We start from the raw sequence: 22,060 nt of genomic DNA on the forward strand, positions 1-22,060 counted from the left end.
AACCATCCAACAAGCATTAATAATCACCTACTGTGTGCCAAGCACTGTGCTAGTTATTGGAGATACCAAGGCAAAAAATTAAAACACCCTTCTTATATTCTGTGGCAGAAATAGAATGAATATAAAAGTAAACACAAGGCAATTAGGAAGAGAGGGTACAAGAAACGGAGGAGTATGAGGAATGGTTCAAAATGCATTCTTGAGTTTGGTCTGGAAGTAAGGGATTCCATGAGATAAAGATGAGAAAAGAGCCCCCCCCACCACGTAGGCATGGGGCAGTCAGCCCAAAGGCAAGGAGATGGTCTATAGCAGGGGTCAGCAACATATGGCTCTTTCTGCAGGAGCCATGAAGTCCAATTTTTTTCAGGCGCAGTTACAGGAGCAGCACTGTGAGCACTGTACGGCTCTCATGAAATTACATTTAAAAAAATGTGGTGTTTATGGCTCTCACGGCCAAAAAGGTTGTTGACCCCTGTTCTATAGAGTGCCTACCATGCATAATGGAGGGAAGGAAGACTAGTTTAGTTGGACTATGCTTTGTACAAAGGGGTAATATATAATGAGGTTTGAAAAATAGCTCCAAGCTAAGTTGCAAAGAGCTTTAAAAAGCAAACAGAAAAGCTCTGGTTTAATCCTAGAGGCAACAGGAAGCCATTAGAGGTGACTAAGTACGACATTAACATAGTCAGATCTGTGTTTAAGGAAAATCACTCTGGAAAAGGCAGAGCATCCAAGATGGCTGCATAGTAGAAGCCTTCTGAATATTCTTCCAAACAGTTATTACAAAGCTTCTCAAAAGGACAGAAATCAAAATCAGATGAGTAAAGGGGCTCTCCCACTGGATGCAGCATTGAAGAGGGTGAAACAGCACTAATCAAAGCACAAGCGGATCACCCCTCCCCTCCCACTACCTGGAGGGGTTAGGGGGGTAGGGGGGTGCTACAGACTTACTCCAGAGGGCAGTGCAAGGCCTCAGCAGCAAGACTGGAGGCTGAAGAGCACAGCGCTTGGGCAGAAACATGGCCAGCCAGCAGAGGCAGCAGGGAAAAACTCACAGAGCATCTGGAAATCCCAGCAGCTGGCGCCTCAGGGCAGAACGCTTTAATGCACATTACACAAAGAACATCCTGGATCTACCTGCCCAAACCCAGGCTTCTTCTGACTGGGAAGGGAAGATACCACCAAGGCAAAGGCCTGCAAGACAGAAGCTGAGAAAGCTATGACCACCAACATGCAGGTACCCCAATCAGTCACTAGTGGCAAAAGGAATAAGCAACAGTAAAAAAAGCTCTTGATTTTGGATAATTTCTGTGGAGGAAAAAAAAAAGGCAAACTACAGAAACAACAGCAGAGAGTGGAAAAACAAGCAAACACACCCAAACTTGAAAAAAAAAAAAAAGGAAATTGATCACAATCTCTGGAGGAACTCAAAAAGGAGTTCAAGAACCAAGTAAGAAAGAAGAAAAATGGCAAGAAAAGTGGGAAAAAGAAATGAAAGAAAATCACTCTGGCAGCTGTCTGGAGGCTGCACTGAAGAGGGAAGAGACTTGTGGAGGGGAGACCATGCAGGAGGCCGCTGTAATGTTCCAAGCTGGGAGGTGAGGAGAGCCTCAACGAAGGTGATGACTGTGAGTAGAGAAAGGAGTCAGATGCTAAAGATGTTGTGAAGGTCCAAACAGCAAGACTTGGTAAAAAACTAGTATCTTGGGTGAGGTTGAGAGAAGTGGAGGACAATGCTGTGGTTATGAAAGTGGAAAACTGGAAGGAAGGTAGTGTCCTTAACAAAAGTAGGTAAATTCTATAAAGGGAGGAGGGAAACAAATAGGAGTTCTCGGTCTGCTGGATTGTTATACTAATCTCTTTTCCTTTTCATAAATAAATAAAATTTTAAGAAGGACTTTTGGTCTGAGCTATAGCAAGGGTCTATTCAGACAGCAAAGCATTCCCCAGCTTTCAGCCCTCTTACACCAGCTTTCTGTTTACAATTCCACCACCTAGCCCTCCTTTGCCAAGGACTTCTTGGCCAGTGGCATCCCGCTGCTATTTCCAAGACAGAGGTGGCCCCTTTGAGTCAAGAGACTATTGTGGGTGCAGCATTCAAGTAAACAAAATGCTGAAGATAAGCAGTACAAAGGCATTATGGATTGTATAATCTGAATTACAAAGGACCCAGTGATGCTTTCCTTCTGGTGGGATAACTTAGCAAATGTCATCAGATACTTCCCTAGCCAGGCCCTTAACTTCACCTTTAAGGATAAGTATAAGCAGGTGTTTTGGAGAGGAGTGGACAAGCACACACAATTTTGGAGGTATTTTGCTGGTAATCTTGCCTCTGGTGGTACAGCAGGAGCCACTTCTCTCTGCTTTGTCTACCCTTTGGATTTTGCAAGAATCCATTTGGCAGTTGATGGTGGGAAATCTGGCACAGGGAGAGAATTCAAAGGCCTGGGAGACTGCCTTGTGAAAATCACCAAGTCTGATGGAATTTGGGGCTTATATCAAGGTTTCAATGTTTCAGTGCAGGGTATTATTATCTATAGAGCAGCCTAATTTGGAACCTATGATACAGCAAAAGGTATGCTTCCAGACCCTAAGAATACTCATATTGTGATAAGCTGGATGATTGCACTAACAGTGACTGCTGTAGCAGGTGTAGTTTCCTATCCCTTTGATACAGTAAGGTGGCAAATAATAATGCAGTCTGGGCACAAAGGAGCTGATATCATGTACACTGGGCCGATTAACTGCTGGAGGATGACTACTAAAGATGAGGGTGGCAAAGCTTTTTTCACGGATGCCTGGTCCACTGTTCTTAGGGACATGGGTGAAGTTTTTGTACTTGTCCTGTGAGATGAAATAAAGAAAGTAATCTAACATCCTACCTAAAAATGGAAATAGTGAAGATAGATCATGTAGAATACTTAACCATACTTAGCATTTTGGACCACTGAAGAAAAGACCTGTTGTTTTTTTATCCAGGCTAGATCACATTTGTAGAGGAGCCAGCAAAAGCTCTTAGAAAAAGGGACTTGGGGCAGCTGGGTAGTTCAGTGGATTGAGAGTCAGGCCTAGAGCGGGAGGTCCTAGGTTCAAATCTGGCCTCAGACACTTCCCAGCTGTGTGACCCTGGGCAAGTCACTTGACCCCCATTGCCTACCCTTACCACTCTTCTGCCTTGGAGCCAATACACAGTATTTACTCCAAGATGAAAAGCATGGGTTTAAAAAAAAAGGAAAAAAAAAGGTTCTCATTTATTGTGATCTATTATTCACACAATGGAACTGATGATGATTCAGTATATTGATTCTATTGGTTTTTGGAAAAATAAGTTACTGTGGGTCCAAGGAGGCAGATCAACTTAGTTCAGTGATGGGCAACCTTTTGAGCCTGGTGTGTCAAAATTCGCCAAAAAACCGAGCATAACTCGGGTGGTGTGTCACTTTGAGAAAAAAAACCGTAATTTCGTGATATTTATAGTTTAAATAACAAAAATGTATAATTGTAATATATAACTATTTAATAAACCAAAATAGGTAAAATAATATAGGTAGAACTGTCATCTATGGTACACAGAGCGTCTACACTATACTACAGCAAATGTTTCATCCTTGGCATGCAGCTCATACTTCTCTGTATGCGGCTGTGTGTCATCAAACATGGCTACGTGTGTCAGTGCTGACATATGTGTCATAGGTTTGCCATTATCGACTTAGACCATCTAGTATAATGCTATTTTGTAGGACCATAAATTTGTGTTTAAGTAATTTATTTAGAGAAAAAAAAATCATGTCTCCCATTTGTACTTAAGCACTATATATACTATTTTGCATTGGTGACTATTTGGCAGTTATGATGATCTGTGTTGGGCATTCTGCTGTAAAACAATAAATACACAGAATACTAAAAATAAAAATAAAAAGCATACACCGGGGTGGTGAGGTAGCTTAGTGGATAGAACACCAGGAATGGAGTTGGGAGGACCTTGAAGTTCAAATCTGTCCTCAAACACTGTCTCAGCTGTGTGACCCTGGGCAAGCCACTTACCTCCAATGGCCTAGTCTTTAGTGTTCTTCTGGACTGGAACTGATACTATATATCCCAGACATAAGGTAAGGGTTTAAAACAAAAAATAAAGTCTACAGCAACTGGTATTCCCAGGTGGTCGTGCATCTATCTGCTACCTCGGCCTCATCCTGTCTCGTTTTCACAAACAGAAGAGATCTGGGTGTTAGAAACGCTAATGTCCGTATCAGTAATCCTGAATCTGAGAAGGCCCTCCAGGGTTCTAGTATTTGATAGATTTAATCTGTCATCCAGAAATGGATGTATAATACCTCATTATTTGAGGCAGACATACTTTATAAATTGTAAACACCTTAAATAAGCATATATTTCCTTGTCATGCCTCACTTGGCCATTAATACCCTGAACAGAGATTTCTGTGGCTACATGTGCATGTTTTCCCTGATCCAGTCAACTGATTTTTGCTCATCCAAAACCAAAAAATCCCATTTTCTCTAAACCTTTCAAATGTGAAGATGAAATCTGCTATAGAAAGCCATTTGCAAAACTTTCCTGTCCCCCTCTTGTATTTTCACATTTAACCCTAATATACAGGTAGTTATTCTCCTAAAGATTAAGTAAAGGGGAGCAGCTGGATGGCTCAGTGGAATGAGAGCCAGGCCCAGAGACAAGAGGTCCTCAGTTCAAATCTGACCTCAGACACTTCCCAGCTGTGTGACCCTGGGCAAGTCACTTAACCACCATTGCCTACCCTTACCACTCTTCTGCCTTAGAATCAAGTATTGATTCTAACTACTGATTCACAGTATTGATTCTAAGACAGAAGGTAAGAGTTTTTATAAAAAAAAAATAAAAAAATAAAGATTACCTAAAGATAAAAAATAAATATATGACTGGTAGCTTTTTATGCTGTATACCTTTTCTGGGAATTTAAACAGTCTCCTCCCACCCCCTTCATTTGGAAGCTCTCCAACTCCTTCCCCTAAATCTATCCCTTCATCTTTTCTGTAATTTCTGGTTCATCTATCTTACTGCTATTCTATTTTCAATTTCTTTTCACTAAAATCTTGACCCTCTAGCTAATTTTACAGTGTCCTTTATTTTTGTTCTTTATCCTATTGTGACTCATGTATTGCCAGATCTCAACTCCAAGTCACCAACCAGTCACCCCACACAGCTTTTTTGTTCCTACTTATCTGTTGCTAAAGTCACATAATTTTGACAACTGGATCTAATAGAAATTTTCTACCTAATCTTAGCTGGGTCTCTCTGCTCCTGCAGTATGGCAGTTCTTTCATTTTCTCTGTTTTGGCTCTATTGTTGCTTCCTGTTGTCTATTCTAAACCTTTTCTTTTCAAGATCCCTATATTATTGCTTCCTACTTCTTTCTCAGAAACGTACCTCAGCCCCAATTTTTATTAAGGAAACAAAAGCCATGGCATGAGCTTTCTCTTCTTCAGAATTCTATACCCCCAAACTCCCTGACATAATTCCACATTCTTTCCTTTGCTCCAGTCTCTGACAAACAAGTGCCTCTTCTCCATATGTCTTTGATCTCACAACTCCCAATATTCATTATGATCTTACCCCAGTGATCATCAATTCTTCCTAAAATTATCCTTCTTGACGGATAGAGCCAAGATGGTGGAGTAGCAGCACAGAAAGTTGGAACTACTCTGAGAATTTTCTTAAACCAACCTTAAAATGGGTCTCAAAATGAATATTGGAGTAACAGAACCAACAAGGAGGCAGAGTAGAGTAACTTCTGTAGAAAACAACCTGAAAGAGAGGCCTAGAGGGCCTATTTCACTGGGGTGAAAAGGGAGTCAGAAGCAAAGCTGTACGACCAAGAAGTACAACAAGTTGCCCACCCCCCCACCTACAGCTCCATGTTCTGAACCTGGGTCCAAGCCAACTCTGGGACCCCAAGACCCTACTTAATCCAACAGCAGATGACCCTTGTGCATCCTTTGAAGTTCTAACCCCTAGCTCAAGGTAGTCCACAAAGTTTGGCCAGTTCAAGCCTAAAGTCAGGCCTAAAGTAACTGCGGCCCTCTGCAGTGAGGTCTCAACGCCCAAGGTAAGGCAGTCTGCAGCAACCCTGCCTGTTGTAAGTTCAGAGAGAGGCTCAGATCCACTGGCCAGGCTTGAGGCGAGGCCCTGAGTCCCAGCATAAGGTAGCTCACAGTGCTCTGAGCCCTGCAAACCATCAGCAGTCGCTAGAGGAGATTGAATCAGCAGTGGGAGGCAGCTTTCAGAGCCCCCAGCCCATAGGCCATCATACCGTCTTGCAAAAACTGAAACTTACAGAAACTCAGAACTAGAGCTGAAAGTAATAACAAAGGAAAATCTGAAGTTTAAGACAGTGTCCCCTCTGCCCTGAGAACAGAGCATACCTTTTAAGATAATGGTTTGGGTTTTTTTAAAGGCTAGGAAAATGAGCAAACAGAAAAAACAAACAAACAAAAATCACCTAACCAAATAAAATTATCATGGAGACAAAGATGAACAAGGCACAAACTCAGAAGGGGACAGTGAGAGCAAAGAAGCCACATGGAAAACTTCAAAGAAAAATGGGGTCTCAGGCTCTGGAAGAGCTCAAAAAGGAACTAAAAAATCAGAGAGGCAGAAGAAAAATGGAAGTAATGCAAAAAGAAAAAACAACAGCTTAGAAAAGAAGAATTAGCAAAATGGAAAAAGAGGCACAAAAATCCAAAGAAAAGAGTTTCTTGAAAAGTAGAATTTGTCAAATAGAAAAAGAAGTAGAAAAATCCAATAAAGAAAAAAGTTACATAGAAAATAGAATTGGCTAAATAGAAACAGAGGTTCAAAAGCTCACAGAAGAAAATCATTCCTTAAAAATTAGAATTGGGCAAATAGAAGTGAATAACTTAATGAAACACCAAGAAAGAATAAAACAAAATAAAAACAATGGGAAAAAAATGGAAGAAAGTATGAAATATCTTACTGAAAAATCTCCTGGAAAACAGAACCAGGAAAGACAATCTAAGAATTTTTGGACCACCTTAAAGTTATGATAAAATTTAAAAAGGCCAGACATCATATTACAAGAAATAAATCAAAGAAAACTGTACTGATATTCTTGAACAAGAGAATAAAATAGAAATGGGAAGAATCCACCAAACACCCTGAAATAAATCCCCAAATAACAGCTCCCAGGACTGTCTGGGAGTACTGCAAACAGAAACAAAAGTATTGCAAACAGAAAGAATCCAAACATCATGGAGTCACAGTCAGGATTACCTAGGATTTAGCAGTTTCTACATTAAAGGATCAGAAAGCTTGGAATATGACATTCCAGAAGTCAAAGAAGCTAAGTTTATAACTAAGAATTACATAGCCAAACCTAATCTCTCCCATATTGTTTTCCAATTTTCCCAACAGTTTTTGTCAAATAGTGGATTTTTGTCCCAAAAGTTAGGCTCTTTCGGTTTATGATAGACTGTCTTCCCTACGTCACTTACCCGAAGTCTATTCCACTGATCCTCCCTTATGTCTCTTAGCCAGTACCATATTGTTTTGGTGACTGCTGCTTTATAGTATAGTTTAATATCTGGTACTGCTAGACCTCCTTGCTTCACATTTTTTTTTTCATTATTTCCCTTGATATTCTTGATCTTTTGTTCTTCCAAATGAACTTTGTTTTAGTGTTTTCTAATTCTGCAAAAAAGTTTTCTGGGTAGTTTGATAGGTATGGCACTAAATAAGTAAATAATTTGGGTAGAATGGTCATTTTTATTATGTTAGCTCATCCTACCCATGAGCAATCAATGGTTTTCCAATTGTTTAGATCTAGTTTTACCAAGATAAATTTAGAATGGGTGAATGACTTGAATATAAAGAAGGAAACTATAAGAAAATTAGGCGAACACAGAATAGTATACTTGACAGATCTATGGGAAAGGAAAGATTTTAAAACCAAACAAGAGTTAGAAAAAATTACAAAATGTAAAATAAATAATTTTGATTACATTAAATTAAAAAGTTTTTGGACAAACAAAAACAATGCAGCCAAAATCAGAAGGGTAACAGCAAACTGGGAAAAAAATCTTTATAACAAAAAACTCTGACAAAGGTCTAATTACTCAAATATACAAGGAGCTAAATTAATTGTACAAAAAGAAATTCCTGTTGTCATTTTAGCCAATCTGCTAGGTGTGAGGTGATACCTCAGAGTTGTTTTGATTTGTATTTCTCTAATTATTAGAGATTTAGAACATCTTCTCATGAGCTTATTGAAAGTTTTGATTTCTTTATCTGAAAATTGCCCATTTATCAATTAGGGAATGGCAAAATTGGGACATTAATGCACTGCTGGTGGAGTTGTAAATTGATTCAACCATTCTAGATGGCAAAAAACTGGAAAACGAGGGTATGCCTGTCAATTGGGGAATGGATAAACAAATTGTGGTATCTATTGGTGATGGAATACTATTGTGCTCAAAGGAATAATAAACTGGAGGAATTCCATGTGAACTGGAATGACCTCCAGGAATTGATGCGGAGTGAGAGGAGCAGAGCCAGAATAACATTGTACACAGAGACAGGGAGATACAGAAGGAGTAAAAGGTAAAGAGATTGGGCAGAATCCATTGAGCTTCAACTGAGGTAAAAAAACCAAGAGGAGCAATTGTGCCCTCAGACCAGATAAAACAAAAATATATCTAATTAAAAGAGATAAAGAAATTATAACTTGATAAAAAGTACTATAGACAATGAAGTAATATCAATAATTAATATATATGCAACAAATGGTAAAGTCTTAAAAATTTTAAAGAAAAAAATTAAATGAATTAAATATTTAGTTAAATATTAATTAAATTAAATATTGTGTCATAAAGAGAATTTGGCATGACTCCTCTTCCTTTTTTGTTAAATAGTTTATGGGGATTAATTGTTCTTTTAAAAATTCCGTAGAATTCACTTGTAAATCCATCTGGCTCTGGAGATTATTTAATTTAAAGAGGAAATAGACAGTAAAACTGTCTAACACTAGTGGGGGATCTCAACTTTCCCCTTTCAGAACTTGATAAATCAAACCAAAAAATAAACAAGAAAGAAGTAAAGAAAGTGAATGAAATTTTAGAAAAGTCAGATTTAATAGCTGTCTGGAGAAAATCAAATGGGGACAAAAGGAACTATATCTTCTTTTCAGCAGTACATGGTATGTACAGAAAAAAAATGAACTAGTATATATACTAGGGCATAAAAACTTCAAAACCAAATGCAGAAAAGCAGAAATAATGTCAAATAATAATGCAATGAAAATTCTAATTAATAAGAATTTATGGTGTAAGAATTTAAATTTAAGTTTTATGCTAAATATAAGAATTCTAAAGTTACACTGTGGTTGCCGATTTAAAAATATTACCATTTAAGTCAAAATGACTTTTGGCAGCTTTATTTACAAAGAGGTAGAAAGAGTGAAAATGGAAAAATGTAGAGACAGACAGTACTGCCTAGCTACAAATATCCTAAGTTTAATCCTAATGTCTCCAGACTGCAAATGTGAATTCAAAAGCGAAAGTGAATCTCACCAGAATCCAAAGACCTAATTAGGAAGCCAAAACCCAAAGAACCAGGAGACATTGAAGAATCTGCCAAGCACCTTCAGTGCACATGAGGCCGATTGCCAATTATCTCACCAGAACTAACACTGAAAGGAAAGTCACACCAAAGTACCAACGAGCAGTCAAATTGCATACCACCCCCTCCCCGCATAAACTACATATAAGTCTAATACAACTTTGTTTTAGCAGTAAATCAAACAAGGGGTTTAATTCCATTTTAACTATTATATTGTACATTGAAAAAAAAAATTAAAAGACCTACCATATGAGGCATGTTCTTCCATTCTTCTTTTTCCAAATCTTGAATTCATCAGGATATGTTCTTCATTGTTTTTATAAGTAAAAAAGGACTGTTTGGTATTATGAGGTAATTCAGAATCTGTGAATTCATCATCTTGCATAAAGGCTTTGGCAATTTCCACTGCTTCTCTTTCCATAAAAGTTTCTTGGGCTTTGGAGTTAGGGGAAGAAACCTGTAGATTTCTTTTGAAAGGAAGACCATCTATAGCTTCATTACTTTCCACGTTCACATTCTTAAGGCCAACTTGTCCTTTTTTCAAAAATGAAATTTCTTTAGCAGGAGTCAATTTGGTTTCTAAAAGTGACTGTTTCACATCTTGCTTAAATTGATCACAAGAAACTTCAATAGTTCTATTTTCTGAAGAAGTTATCTCAACATTACAGTTATTGGAGAAGTTAAGTTCTTTATTACAGATTTCCTTATTTTGGAAATTTACAATATGTTTGGGGGTTTCACCACCTTCAATACAAAGTACTGGAGACAGAGCTTTTGGTGTAACATCTTGTATAGATTCAAGACATTCATTTTTCATTAAATCAAATTCTACTAACATACCTTTAACTTTTTGCAATGCATTTTCAGAAATTAAAACCTGTTTTCCACTTGCTGTATTAAATCCAGAATTATTACATAAACTCTGCATATTACTCAAATAGCCTTTCTTTTGTGCTGGTAGGTTGGTTTTTGCATAAAGTATGGCATTTTCTTCTCCTATTGATGTTTCTGGATGGCTTTCACTACCTTTAAGGGAAAGTAATTGCTCAGAATCATTTGCTATTTCAGAAAACACTTGTCTGGCTTTCTTTAATGAATTATCTGATACTTGTACAGGTTTGCCATTTGCTGTACAAAAAATTCCAACAGAAGGACTACACTTGGGTTGTCTTCCAATAGTATATTTATATAAATCAGAAGTTTTAGAATTTATTTGACAATGTGATACTTCAGAGTCCATCTCTAATCCAGTATTTGTGGACATAGTTTCAAGTTGTGCTTTTTTACTATGTATTTTATTTGAAATAGAAATATCATTCATGGATATATTCCTATTCTTGCCATCAAAAGATTTAGGAGAAATGTCTTTGTTTTCCAATATCTTAGAAGGATCTTTTACATTTTTCATGTGGTTATTTTCTGATTTGTTCTCAATGTTTGGTTTTAGGTATTTATCACCATCATTTATAAACATCTCTCTTGCTTTTTGTACTGCTTCATTTGAAATGTGAACTGTCTTACCACTTGCTGTAGTGAATGCAGGTGGCTGTGCCTTAAGACATGACATTATTTTATCAGATATATGTTCTGAAAAGAAATCTGCATTATCTGAATGACAAAAATCAGACCTTTCTATGTCATGTTTTAAGTTATGTTTAATGTTTGACATACCGTTACTTAAAAAGACTGCATCTTGTTTATCAGAAATATTTTTGTTATCTTCAATTGATGATATATTATTTGAAGTACATAAAGGCACAGAATTCTCCACATGGACATCAGAGTCTGCTTTTACACACATGGTCTCAGCAACACAAGAGACAACCATACTTGAAGCTTCAGTCTTTCCTCCTAAATCTATTTCTCTGAGCCATTTTCTTGCTTTCAGTAATGAAGTCTCACTTACAGAAATGCTTTTACCATGGCCTGTGTAAAATCCCAAACCTGACTTTTCAACAGGCAAATCAGCAAACTGTTTAGCATCAGACAATATACAATTTTCTTTAATTTCAGATAGTTTCCCTTCAAATAAAATATCATTTGAAGGCTCATTAGACAGCATACTATCAGTTATTTTAGGTAGATCTGTGGTTCTAACAGGAACAAGGACTTTTTCATCATTATCTTGAAAACTCTGCATTTCTTCACACACTTGGGCATTATTTAACTCAACTATCTCATAAGCTTGTACAAGTTTTTCATTAACTTTCTCTCTTTCATTAAAGAATTCCGTCTTGGGATTCTTAATGCTAATAACATCATTTTCCAAATTTTCCTCAACAAAAAAGTGCTTTACTTTAGTCATAGATTCCTTTGAAATTATAACTTCTTTCCCACTAGCAGTATGAAAACCCACCATATTATACTCTTTCCATTTTTTGTTTTCAATTTTTGGTCCCTTTTGGATAGGCATCAATTCTTTTTTAGTAGCAAGAGCCATTTCTTCTATTTCATTTTCAACTAAATTTTCACTCTCTTTTCCTGAAGGCTCCACTGATTTATTAAGAGCAATATTTGGCATTTTCAAAGTAAAAGGAAATGAAAAATCATTTAGTTCTTTTACTGAGCATTCTTCAGTGAACAAGTGCGCAACTTTACTGAAAGAGTCTTTGGAGACCATAATATTTCTACCACTTGCAGTCTGAAAACTTGGTAGCTGAGAGGAATTTTCATTTTCTCTCATTTTTTGTTCCTCCTGATTAGAAACCAACTCTTCCATTCCGCTTACATTTGAGGTAAAATTTTTTTCATCTTTAACAGCTTTTCCCAAGTAAATTAAATCTAACAATCCTTCTTTAACTGGATAACTTTCTTGTATTATAAGTTGGTCAGACATTTTCGGATTTATATTTTGCTGATCAAAAGATGACAAACCATTTATTTCTCTTTGAAAGTTATTATCTGAATCAGGTTCAACAGATCCTTTTAATTTACTACTATCTTTATGTGAACTAATAAATAATGGACTACTACTCTCTTTATTTTCTGGATCTCTGCTGCAATTTAACATATTTTCTTCAACAAAAATGCCAGTATTATTCTCAACATTGCATTGTGGTTTGTGTATATATTTAGCATCTTTTCCTTTAAAATCTTTACTATTATCAATATAATTTGCTATCTTGAATGCAGGAACAATATTAGACTTCTGACTTCTATCCAAAGGACTATTCCTAAGATTTTGCAGAGGACTGTCACCAATTTCCTCGATATCACTGAACAATTTCATAGCTGTTTGTAAAGCTTCATTAGAAACGTTCATCTTTCTTCCAAGAGCAGAACAAAAGCCTTTAAATTCCATTTCATTTTCATTAAAAATATCAGTAGAGGCACCTTGTTCAGAGTTACTTTTTGGTAAATAAACAGTTCTTTGTTTTACATTAATTACCACTTCAGAGTTCACATTTAAATCTGCTTGTTCAGGAGATCTGTTATTATCTGTCTCATATTTAGCTCCAAAATGATCACCAAGTTCAAAACCCATCTGCAGTTCAAAAGTATTTAAGTTGCCCAACTCATCTACTTTGTTAGTGGATATTTCAAGGGTCTGTACTGTAGGACCTTGTTTTCCGAACTGTGTAAATTCAAATTGGCTTCCTGTTTCTTCCAGTATCGTGGAAAGCTCTGTGATTTCTGCTTTTTGGCTAGCTGTTAAATTGTGGTTAAAATCAAGATCTTTTTTTAAGGATAAATCTTCCAGAGCTGTGTCAATTTCTTTCTCATTAAGAACAAATATGTTACTCTGCGCATCCTTAGATATAATATGGCTTGGGCCTGATTTCCAAGCAGGAAAAGAATTCTTGTCTTGGTTTTTAATATCTAAATCAGTCTTGATGTTTTCTGCTGCTACTGAAGTTGAAGTATTCACAACTTCTATAGAACTGCTGTTATAATGCTGTTCAATATCTTTAAAGAAAAGTTTCCCTTTCTTAATGTTGTGTTCAGAGAGTATTATCTCCTTATTAGAAGCTGTTTTGAAGCCACAACTAAAACTTTTATTTGAATCAGGATCAAAATACTCTGCCCATTTTCCCAAATAATTTTCTTCATTTCTCTTTGGCTTCACATTAGTATCAATAGTATTTTTTGAATAAGAATTATTACTTTGTGATATACATTCATAAACCAATTTTGAATACTGATTTTTATCCTGGCTGTCCTCTGTAAATTCAGGAACTATTTCTGATGAAAAAGAATCTTCCGTGAACAACTCCTGAACTGTCTGTTTACGATCTATTTCTGTAGAGTTCTCAGGAATAGACTCTCCCAAGTAACAGAAACTTGTTGCAAAGAATTCCTCAGAATTGTCTGTCACCCTTAAGTTCTTTTTATCTATTGTTTGAAAAATGAAATTCTCTTTATTCAAAGGCAAATTTTCCTCAGGGTATAGTTCAATAGCTGTTTTTTCTGTAATCAAATTAGTTTTTTCTTGGTCTCTTAGGCTTACAATGTTGACCTGTGCCCCCAGTGAAATTGATGTCACTTCTTTGCACTTTTCAGATAACATTTCTTGAGCATCTCCTCCAGTTTCTTGATTCTCCTTAATATTACCAAAGCTCTCTTTTAGTTCAGATCTTACTTTATTTGTGATAAAAGTTGAATCAGAGTTTCTCCTAAATCTTGGTTTTTGTTTCACTTCGCACAAAGGTTCCTTTTCTCCATAAATCACAACTGAAAGTTCTCGTGTATCCTGAGGAAGCTGAGTTAAAGAATTTATACTGGAATTAATGGAGTCATGCGAAGTGCTATTTTTTGTTGGAAAGTGACTATTTTCTCCAAAACTCCCCAATTCTACTTCTGAATGTTTTCTAGGGGGAAGGCATGTTGCAGTCAAGATACACTCTTTTGTATTTGAAACTCTTTGCCTTTTTGAAAAATCATTGTAGCCTCTTTCTTGAGATTGTGTCTGATTACCAATTTCTGTTATAGCTGACTCTAGCTCTCCTCTATTCATTTCTATTTCTTCAAAACCTACATCCTGAGATGTTACTTCATTATGAGGAAATCTACTTTCATTAAAATATTCTTCCATCATTGTTTTGTCACAACCAGTTAAGGGGGCAGTTTGTTCCTCAGGATCAAATTGTAAACATTTTCTTCTGATAGAGGAATCCAAGAAATCTAAGAAAAAAGGAAATACACCAATTTAGGAACACTGCTGTGATAAATTGAGTAGATAATTTAAATGGTTAAAAAAAGTCAGCTGGGTAACTCTCTATAACCAAGTGAGCATTTAAATAGAACCTAAATTAAGGTTTACAAAGTGATTTACAAATATCACATTTTAACTTCACAACCATTTCTGAGTTGGGGGATATTATTCCCTACTTTATAGGAGAGAAAATTGAGATAGACAGAGCTTAAATTATGTACCCATGGTTACAATGTTAGTGTCTGAAGCCATATTTGAATTCAGGGCTTCCTGGCTCTAGGCCTAATATTCTCTCCAATGATGGTTTATAGTGTTATAATTTCCTCATCTGAGAAATCCCTATGCCAATGAACCATGTGTTTAGTTCCTCTCTATTTCATAAAATGTCATTAGTTTAATCTATATTATTTTATGATCCCAAGATACTCCTCATACAAACATAAATAATTCACTTTACCTATTAAGTTATGAATGCTGATTCACATCAAGCAAAAGGTTAGAAATTTTAAGAAATTTCCCCTTCATACTCTTCTTAAAAAAATGACATGGGAGGAAGCTAGGTAGCTCAGTGGATTGAGAGCCAGGCCTAGAGAAGGGAGGTCCTAAGTTCGAATCCAGCCTCAGACACTTCCCAGCTGTGTGACCCTGGGCAAGTCACTTGACCCCCATTGCCCACCCTTACCACTCCTCCATCTAGGAACCAATATACAGTAGTTAAGGGCTTAAAAACAAACAAACAAACAAACAAACAAACAAGTAAATAAATGAGCGACTAAATAAATAAATAAATAAATGAGTGAATGGCATGGAAATTGTTAAGAGATTCTACAAACACAGATATCTTATTCTAAATTTGAGTAACTGGTTATGGAAACTGTTTGGCTCAAAGTTAATTTAGAGGGTAGAATTGCATAGTAATAAAATATTAAGATACTTTTATATCTTATATAAATATATATAAATATAAATATAAAGTAGAACTCCAACAAATTATTAGTAGATTTATCTAAGATGATATTTAAGTTCTTAAGCTAATTGTAGAGATAGATGATGACCATAAACTTACTAAGTCCTTAGGTCTTCCAGTGCTAATGCATATCAGTGGAGAAATTAATGAAATTGTTCTGACTTAACCCACTATAAACATGGTACATAAACCTAGTGCCTCACTCTTGTATTGACAATGATTTTATTCTATCCTTATCTTGTTCTCAAGAGCTCCATACCATTGCTACTCTCTTCTGTTTTCTAATTATTTCATTGAGAATACTGAGATCATCTAATGCTTCTCAGCATCATTATCTACTGTCTCCTTACTTCTGACCACAGAAGATGAAGTAGCTTTAATTCTCACTAAGGCTTGTAACTTTGAATTTGTTCTCTTGTGCATCTTCCAAGATTTAAGTTTCAGCAGCTTTTTTCTCTTATCTTCCATTCAGTGGTTCTTTCCTATATCTGCTTATATATAACCTTGAATTCTCCCAAACCTAAGTCTTCCCTTGAGCTTTTTATTATTCCATTAAGCTACTATCCCATGAATCCCTTGCCATTCACATTTCCAAATTTTGGGATGGAGAGTAAGGGAGAGAAGACTCAAAAAAACATTCTATAGAGGATGCCTCCACTTCATTACTACCTCTCTTCTCAAAACCTGGTAATCACACGTCTTTCCCTATAATTTCATTCAAACTGCTCTTTAGAAGGGGATTGACTAATTGCAAATCCAAAGGTCCTTTTTAGTCCTCATATTCTTTAACTTCTCTGAAGCTTGTGACATTGCCAACCAGTCCCTACTAGTGGATATTATTTTCTCTCTTGGCTTCAAGACACAACACTTTCCCTGCTTCTACTCATATCTCTTTTCTTTCTTCTTCACTAAATCCCGTCCCTATCCCAACTCTTTAATCTAGTTGTTTTTGGAAGTTCTGTTCTTGACTTTCTGTTCTCAATTCTCTCTCCCACAGAAATTTCATTCACTTCAATAGCTGTATTACTCAAAACTGAAGACTCTCAAAACAATGCATCAAGTTTTACCCTCTCTTAGATGCCCCAGACCCAAATGTCTACAGACACCTCCAGCTCTATATTCCAAAGACACTTCAAATTCAACAGGTCTCAAAGTAAGCTCATTATTTTTCTCCTTAAACCTCCTCCTCCTTTGGACAGGCATCGCTATTTGCCTGTCTCAAATTTCATAATCTTTAATTTATCTTTGTTACTTCCTTCTCCCTTATAAATAAAAGATAATCAATTACAAGTGTTGAAAATTTCTCTGCAATATCCCTTGAGAGGATAAATATCTCATCCTATCTATCCTCCCACTACCATAATCCAGTCCTTTATTCCAACCTAATTAGATCACTATAGCCTCCCAACAGATCTCTACTCTTTCTTTCATCCATCTTTCACATGGCAACCAGTATATTCTTGTACATAGATCTCATCTGCTGCTTAAATACTCTCCAGAAACTCCCTAATATTGGCAAAGTGGTTTCCTTAAGTGTAGATCTAACCATATTTCATTGCTACTTAACCAACTCCTCTGGCTTTCTGTTGGTCCTGGAATTAAATATTAACTCTTCTGTTTAGCTTTTAAATCCCTTCACAACTTTGCCCCATAACCTGTATTTCAGACACTTTACATTTCTCTCTTCCACACTATGAAATGCAGCCAAACTGGCCTTCTCTTTGCCTCCACCCCCAAACACTTCACCTCCTGTCTCTATACCATTGCACTAGTTGTCCTCCATGCCTGAATTATACTCCCTTTTCACCTGAATATAACTCAAAGAATTCTGCTTTTCTTGATTCCCTCAATTAGTAATACCCTCCTTTTCAAACTACTTCTTTGAAATGTTAGGAATAAAAAAACTAAAATAAAAATGAAACCCAGAGGGTTCAAAACTGCCTTTGTAGTCAGCCATATTGTTAGGAATAAAATAGCGTCTATCTGGAGTATTAAGCATTTATTAATAAAATGAGAGCAAGAGAAATTTAGCCTCACTAATTTCAGGTAAGATCTGGTCTTAGGTTCCAGACCAGAATGGTTTCCTCCATACTCCAGGGAGCCAATCTGTTCAAGAGCAGAAATAAAGAGACTTTCTCCTTCCTGTGCCAGCCTTCCTCCCTCCATGGTGATGTTGCATGTTGATGCTCAGCGGGATGGCAGGGGACAGATGTTATTCTGTGTCAAAGGAAGGTATTTTCCTTCATACAGCACTGAGCTTCATTCCTTCTTTCATTCTCTCTCTCTCTCTCTCTCTCTCTCTCTCTCTCCTTCTTTCTTTCCCTTTCCCTTCTGTGTATTGGTTCCAACACAGAAGAGTGATAAGGGCCAGGAAATGGGGATTAAGTGACTTCCTCAGGGTCACAAAGCGAGGAAGTGTTTTGAAGTCAGATTTGAACCTAGGATACAGACCTGGCTCTCAACCTGCACCCATGAACTACTTTCTTTTGATGTTTGGGGTATGTGTACAAAAACAAACATAATATAATATATACATATACACAAATAGACATGCATATACACAATATATATAATATACACATATACAGAAATAGACATTATATACACACACAGTAATGATATGACTAAGCAGATAGAGCACTGGTCCTAGAATCAGAAATCCAGCCTCGGACAGTTAGTAGCTGTATGAACCTGGACAAGTAGACTTAACCTCTATTTGCCTTAATTCACTCGAGAAGGAAATGGCAAACCACTCTAGTATCTCTGCTGAAAAAACCCACATTGTATTGGCATGCTATGATCCATGAGGTCGTGAAGAGGTGGGCATAACAACATCAATATGTGTGTGTACTCACACAAGTGTGCATATACATAGATGTATGTTTGTGTATGTTTGCATGTATGTACATGTGTGTCCTTGTTGTCTTCCCTTTAAGAATGTGAGCTCCTAAAGGGTAGGGATTATTTCATCAATATCCTCAGAGCCTAGCACAATACCTACTTTGAAGGTGCTTAATAAACACTCACTGACTGATTAGCTCCCTAATATCTACCAAGTCCAAATTCTTTGCCTGGGATTCAAGGCTTTCCACAAGTTAGCACCCAATTACTTCTCTCTTACCTCATAATACACTCCCCTATTATGCCTTCTGTTTCAATCAAGCTAAAAAATCTCAACCTCGCGGGGCAGCTGGGTAGCTCAGTGGAGTGAGAGTCAGGCCTAGAGACAGGAGGTCCTAGGTTCAAACCCGGCCTCAGACACTTCCCAGCTGTGTGACCCTGGGCAAGTCACTTGACCCCCATTACCCACCCATACCAATCTTCCACCTATAAGACAATACACCGAAGTACAAGGGTAAAAAAAAAAAAATCTCAACCTCTCAAAAAACCCCACTCTTAAGCACCGCTGTGCCTTTGCCCAGAATATTTCCAGGGGCTTAAAGTCCCTTTCTTTTCACTATATATCTTTCACCATTCACCTGTTCTTTAAAACCCAACTCAAATGCTGCCAGCTCTTCCCTGGATCTGGAGGAAGAGGACATGCTTGGTTCACATTCTGGATTTTGTAACTTTACTGAGTACTCTTAGGAAGGTCATTTACACCTCTGGAGGCCTCAATTTTCCTCATCTATAAAATTACAAGTTGTACTAGATGAGCTGTGAAGCCCCTTCTAGCACTTGGATCCCCAATTCTTCAATTAATAACAACTTTTCTCCTTTGACCTCACAGGGTGCTCTTTTCTTTTTGCTGCACTTAACATGTACAATGTGTGATAATCTGTGTTTTTGGCAATTCGCTTTACTAGACTATAAGATCCATAAAAGTAAGGTGATGTTTCAGCTAACCCTTACATCTCTCAGGGCCAAAACCAATATTCTGCACAGAAGATTCAATATACATTCTTTAAAAACCCTTACCTTCTGACTTAGACCTAGTACTGTATAACAGTTCCAAGGCAGAAGAGCAGTAAGGGCTAGGGAATGGAGGTTAAAGTGACTTGCTCATGACCACATAGCTAAGAAGAGTCTGAAGCTAGATTTGAACCCAGGACCTCAGGTCTCTAGTGTCTTTAAATCTACTGAGCCACCTAGCTGCCTCCTCTCAATAGACAGCAAATTATTCAACATATTAACTAGTTCACAAATATTAGCTGTGACAAAATACAATATATATGTTCCTCAGGAGATTAAATGCTATTACTGTCCACAAAAGATAAAACTTCTCTGTACCACATAACGCTCTCCTTTTCTTACATAGTCTACCCACTACTCTGCAAAAGTTTATAAAGCCACAAAACAATTAGTTTTGTATAATAAAGCACACACAATTGGTCATTTCACACACACACACACACACACACACACACACACACACACACACAGCCATTTCATCTTTGAAAATGAAAGACAACAAAAATAAAGAGTACTTTTCCCACTTATAGCTAAGGTTTGTATAAAACCTGACTGGCATATTGCTAAATAATTTTATACATGCTTCTCATTAAACTATTCAGAAAATTGCAAAGCTATATATTTATGTTTCAGAAAAAAAATCTATGCGGGAACCTTTAGTACATTTAATAGAAAGCCTTTACCCTTAAATGTCACAGCAATGCAGACAGTTTTTGTTTTAGGTCTTAATGTTTATGAAATTCTTACTTTGACTCAGGACATATACATATATTGAAACACCAAGGTCTAATCAATTACTAGTCAAAAAAAGAAATCAAATCAACTATGTAATTATAAATAGTCTGAATCTAGATGAAGCATAAAACAGCTTGTTAAATAGGTGCCAATGTTATTTTTGTGTAAATGTTTTTATTTATAGTTTATATACCTAATATTATCTGCTTAGAACATGACAGGAAGAAAACCCATATTCAATAGTAACAACATAAGTACCTGAAATAGCATTTGTGAATTCATGATGTTCTTCAGAAGAATTCAATTCTAAATGGGATGATGCAGAACAGTTCACTGATTCTATTTCTTGAGTTTTTTTTATTTTTTCTCCTTGACAAGATGAGTCATCACTGACAACATAAATAAACTTTTTTGTCCTCTTTTTAAAATGAGATATTATGCCTGTACTGTTCAAAGGTGCTGAGTTACATTTGGTAACTGTTGGACAGCTTCCTTTGCCATCTTTATTTGGAGATAACGAACCATGCTTTTCAGAACAAACAATATCATCTATAGATGACTTAGGGATTTCCAGGTTATTCTCAAAAATTTTAGCTTCTGTTGTAATGCTTGTGTTCCCTATGCAAAGGGAAGAACTCTCCAAGAAATCCATACTGATGGTTTCTTCAGATGTTAGGCCCATCTTGAACTTGGAACTTTTCCTTTCTTGGGACGTTGAATTTGGTGGAGAAATTTCAGGAGATATCTGTTTTAATAACATTACACTGTCTTTATTAGGTGTGGTAATCTTCTTCTCATCCTCCTTATATGCTGCTATTTCCACAGTTTTTAAAGTACTGAGACTGGAATCTTCATTGCTTTTGTTTGTTGGTCCTTCTTCTGAATTTTGAACACAAAAAGAAATGTGTGGCAGTGGTGTTTTCTCTATCTGAGTTACATCTAAACCAGAAAGGTTTAGTTGAGACCACTGAGTTGCTGAGGATGGTACATCATCCTCCAACAGTTCTTCATTAACATTCTCAATAGACTTCTGAATTTCATTATTTGTTGCTTTTGAAATGAATGGATAACAATATTCTAGTTCAGTTTCAGATGCACTGGAATAGTTATTCTTCTTACTTAGTGTTTCAGTCTCTTCACGTTCATTAGTTTTTAATTTAGAATATTTTTTCCTAGTCTTATCAAGTTTTACTTTTCGTAGATTTCCTTTTTTATAACCAGTAAAATTGAACGAAGCATCATCTTCTACAGGTGTGTTAATTACTGGATCACATGTTTCTTCTTCCATAATATTTGGCATATTAATCATCATCTTTCCACCATGGTCTTTGAAGTTATTTCCATCATCAAATGAATCGTCTATCATTTTTTCCAATTCTGTTAAAATAAAAATACTACTTTAAAAATAATTTAATAACACTCAACTCATGTCAAACACAAAAAATTATATGAAGAATTATTGTTATTCCAAATATATTTATCTATAGGTATGTATATACATATAATTAAATAAGAAAGGGAAAGGGATGTCTCTATTTAAATTTTATTTTCAGATATACTTAACAATTCTAATCTACATTGCAGTCTTTGTCCTAGAAGATCCAGTATGTTACTATTTCATATTTTCATGTTTTACATGTTTTCAGTAACAGGGCTGAAAAGTA

At 36.4% G+C, this 22,060-nt stretch overlaps 1 protein-coding gene and 1 pseudogene across 1 annotated transcript in view; one reads left to right on the forward strand and one right to left on the reverse strand.

Moving 5' to 3' along the window:
* The window catches only part of BRCA2 (BRCA2 DNA repair associated), a 79,853-nt gene that overhangs the window by 34,995 nt on the left and 22,798 nt on the right, over positions 1-22,060 (reverse strand). Inside the window, exons 9-10 of the mRNA XM_044666098.1 lie at positions 20,655-21,773; positions 9,877-14,751 (exon numbers count right to left, since the gene is read on the reverse strand). Coding sequence (XP_044522033.1) covers positions 9,877-14,751; positions 20,655-21,773 — 5,994 coding nt within the window. The remainder of the gene's footprint in view (positions 1-9,876; positions 14,752-20,654; positions 21,774-22,060) is intronic.
* On the forward strand, positions 1,020-2,874 carry LOC123239089 (annotated as a pseudogene).

Source organism: Gracilinanus agilis, chromosome 3 (assembly GCF_016433145.1).
Source record: "Gracilinanus agilis isolate LMUSP501 chromosome 3, AgileGrace, whole genome shotgun sequence".
Taxonomy (NCBI): Eukaryota; Metazoa; Chordata; class Mammalia; order Didelphimorphia; family Didelphidae; genus Gracilinanus; species Gracilinanus agilis.